Below are 2,571 nucleotides of genomic sequence, written 5' to 3'. Positions count from 1 at the left end.
ATCACCAAAGGCAGGCTCCAAGCCGGGGAAATGTCCCTCCACGATCCACCAGAGACACTGAGTGCACACCCAGTCGTGGCAGGCAGGCCCTCATCCCAAACCACAACTGTCCAAGAGGTGGCATGTGGATGGAGGTCCAGGAGAACTGAGCTGACATCCTGCCACAGGTACGTCACCTTGGTGCTTCACCTTCTGTCAGGTCGTGGGGATCTGATCATCTCGGCAGCCCTTAAAGCACTCTACAAATGCCAGCTATCCTTCCAAAAGAGGCCACGGAGCTGGCTTTTCCCATCCAGGCCCTCCCAGCACCCAAGGCCAGGCCGGCCACTAACATTCCTGGCCGAGGAGCTACTGCTGACAAAATGCCACACCATTCAGTCTGTTTTTCCCCTTATTCTTCATTCTTCTTTTAAAAACAAAGAACAGTAAGATATACACAACTTAACAGTTCTATACAAGAAATCCTTCTGAACACTGCAGCAGACAGCGGGGAAGGAGGCCGGGGGGGGGGGAGTCAGGCCCATGGCGGCTGGGAGCTTCCTTAGGGAGGCTGAGATTACTGGGGAGGAGAGACTGGGCAGCAGGATGGAGGGGCCTTGAGGCTTTTAACCAGAGATGGGGGGAGGGTAGAGGTAGGAAAGATACCTCCTGATCTGACCCCCATAGGAGCAGAGCCAGCCCTGACAGGTCAGCAAAGACTTGGAAATAACCGTTCAATAGAAGGGCAAGCCCTGAGCCTGTAACCAGCCTGATGCATGCCCTCCTCACTGGCCTCAACACAATGCTCCGGCAAGATGGGAGCCCTAGTTCTGACCAAGTCATGTTCTAAACCCTCAGGCCCAAAAGCTCTTCCTCTAAGGAGTACCTCTTCCATCACCCAGGCCCAAGGGCCCCATCCACACTGTGGGAAGCACACAGTATACCCTCCCTTACTTAGAGCAGGGGAAAGAGGAGGCCCGGGCCTGGGCTGCTCTGCACAAAGGCCCTGGGAGGCTGGGGCACAAGCCCACAGACGTTCTTCACCATAAACACACACACACACCAACTCCCACTAGCTCTTCTGGGTCAGGCATTGGCCACAATCTTCTCTGTGGGGAAGGAGAAGAGAGATCAAGAGATCTCTCAGCCCCCACCCAGGGCCTGCTCTGCCTAGTTTTCAGGTCTGAAAGGGCAAGACTTTCCACAGGTCTTAGCCAGCCAATGGCCCTGTGTTTAGCAGCATGGGGAGATCTGCCCTGAATAGACTGGTTCAAGTCTAGCCGGCTCTGGCTTCCTCCTCTGCCCATCCTCAGAATAAGCCCCCTTGGCAATGGGCTTCCTTCCCACCTGTCCTCCCCTTCCACCTGGCTTTTTTCTCTTCACTTTGGCCAGCTCTGTCCTAGACTTCTGCCAGGCTTCTGCCCTCTATTCCACGACCCTTATACTCTTCACCTTACTTTTGCCCTCTGCCAATCTCCTACCCCCTTTCTGTCATGGTTCTTCATCTCTTCTCCTTCAGGCAAAGGCTTTCCAAACACTCCCAAGCCATGCGACTGAAATGGAGACACCAGGCCTACTGCAGATGTCCCGTGTGGGCTGGCATTCTCCCTGCCTTTGGGGCATACTTCTGCCTCCCCTCCCCTCCTCTCCCAGGGGGTCCTGGGAAGTGATTGTGCCCACCGGCTAGTATGGCCAAGACAGGGAGTGGGCAATCAGATCTGGGGCTCAATGCCTGCAACCGGGGTTAGGGCTGGTCTCAGTGAGGAAGGAGCTAGGGAGTCTGGAGGTGAAGCCCCCACTCCTGCTGGACCTCAAACCCTTTCTGGGGCAAGGGAAGGTAGAGGCCCAGGGAGAGAGGACTCAGGCATTGATGGCCTTCCAGCGTTCACTGTCAGTGCTGTTGATGCTGCCCACATGGCAGGGCATGGAGGCCACATCGTCCAAATAGGCGGCTGTGTCGATCTGAGTATTGGAGTAAGAGCCCACGGGCACGTCGAGCCCCTCCCGGCGGGCCACGGCGTATGGGTGGGGCAGGTGCATATCAGGCTCCTCAGCCTCATCCACTTGGCATTTGTAAGAGAACAGGATTTTGGGCTCCGACCTGAAGGAGAAGGACATAACACTGCTGTTGGTGGGAGACAGAAAATGGCACAACCCTCGGGCAGGCCTCCTCTCGTCCCCTCAGAATCTGCCAGTGCCTGTCCTGGAGCAAAGAAGATGAACTAGAGGAAGGCGGGAGATGTGAGGTGGGAGATGGAGGGTCAGGCATGAGGCTCAGGACAGCAGCTTTCACTTGATCCCCAAAATGAATGGGAAGGGGCATAAGACACCCCTACAAAGGGCAGGGGACAGGAAGGAGGATGTTGATGTGTAATAGGACAGGCTTATTGTGGGAGGGGAAAGTCCATCCCTGCCCAGCCAGAGGGAAGGAGGGCAGTGTCCATAAGGGACTGATACAAACACTGAGGAATGCAAAGATCCTGTGTCTGAAGCCAAGGACAGACCTTCATCAATCCCCACCCCTCTTCCATGAATCCCCACCCTGACACACACACACACACACACACACACACACACACACACACACACACA

At 55.7% G+C, this 2,571-nt stretch overlaps 1 protein-coding gene across 2 annotated transcripts in view; it reads right to left on the bottom strand.

Moving 5' to 3' along the window:
* Window positions 1–380: 380 nt before the first annotated feature.
* TPRA1 (transmembrane protein adipocyte associated 1) overlaps window positions 381–2,571 on the bottom strand; it is a 23,705-nt gene continuing 21,514 nt past the window's right edge. For both annotated transcript variants that reach the window (XM_069083831.1, XM_069083830.1), the window contains exon 11: window positions 381–2,080. In XM_069083831.1, coding sequence (XP_068939932.1) covers window positions 1,840–2,080 — 241 coding nt within the window. In that variant the 3' untranslated portion in view covers window positions 381–1,839. The remainder of the gene's footprint in view (window positions 2,081–2,571) is intronic.

This window comes from Petaurus breviceps, unplaced genomic scaffold (genome assembly GCF_028583685.1).
Source record: "Petaurus breviceps papuanus isolate PSGF00001 unplaced genomic scaffold, PetGlider_PUasm1.0 174, whole genome shotgun sequence".
In the NCBI taxonomy this organism is placed as follows: Eukaryota; Metazoa; Chordata; class Mammalia; order Diprotodontia; family Petauridae; genus Petaurus; species Petaurus breviceps.
This window is presented reverse-complemented; position numbering and strand designations above follow the sequence as displayed.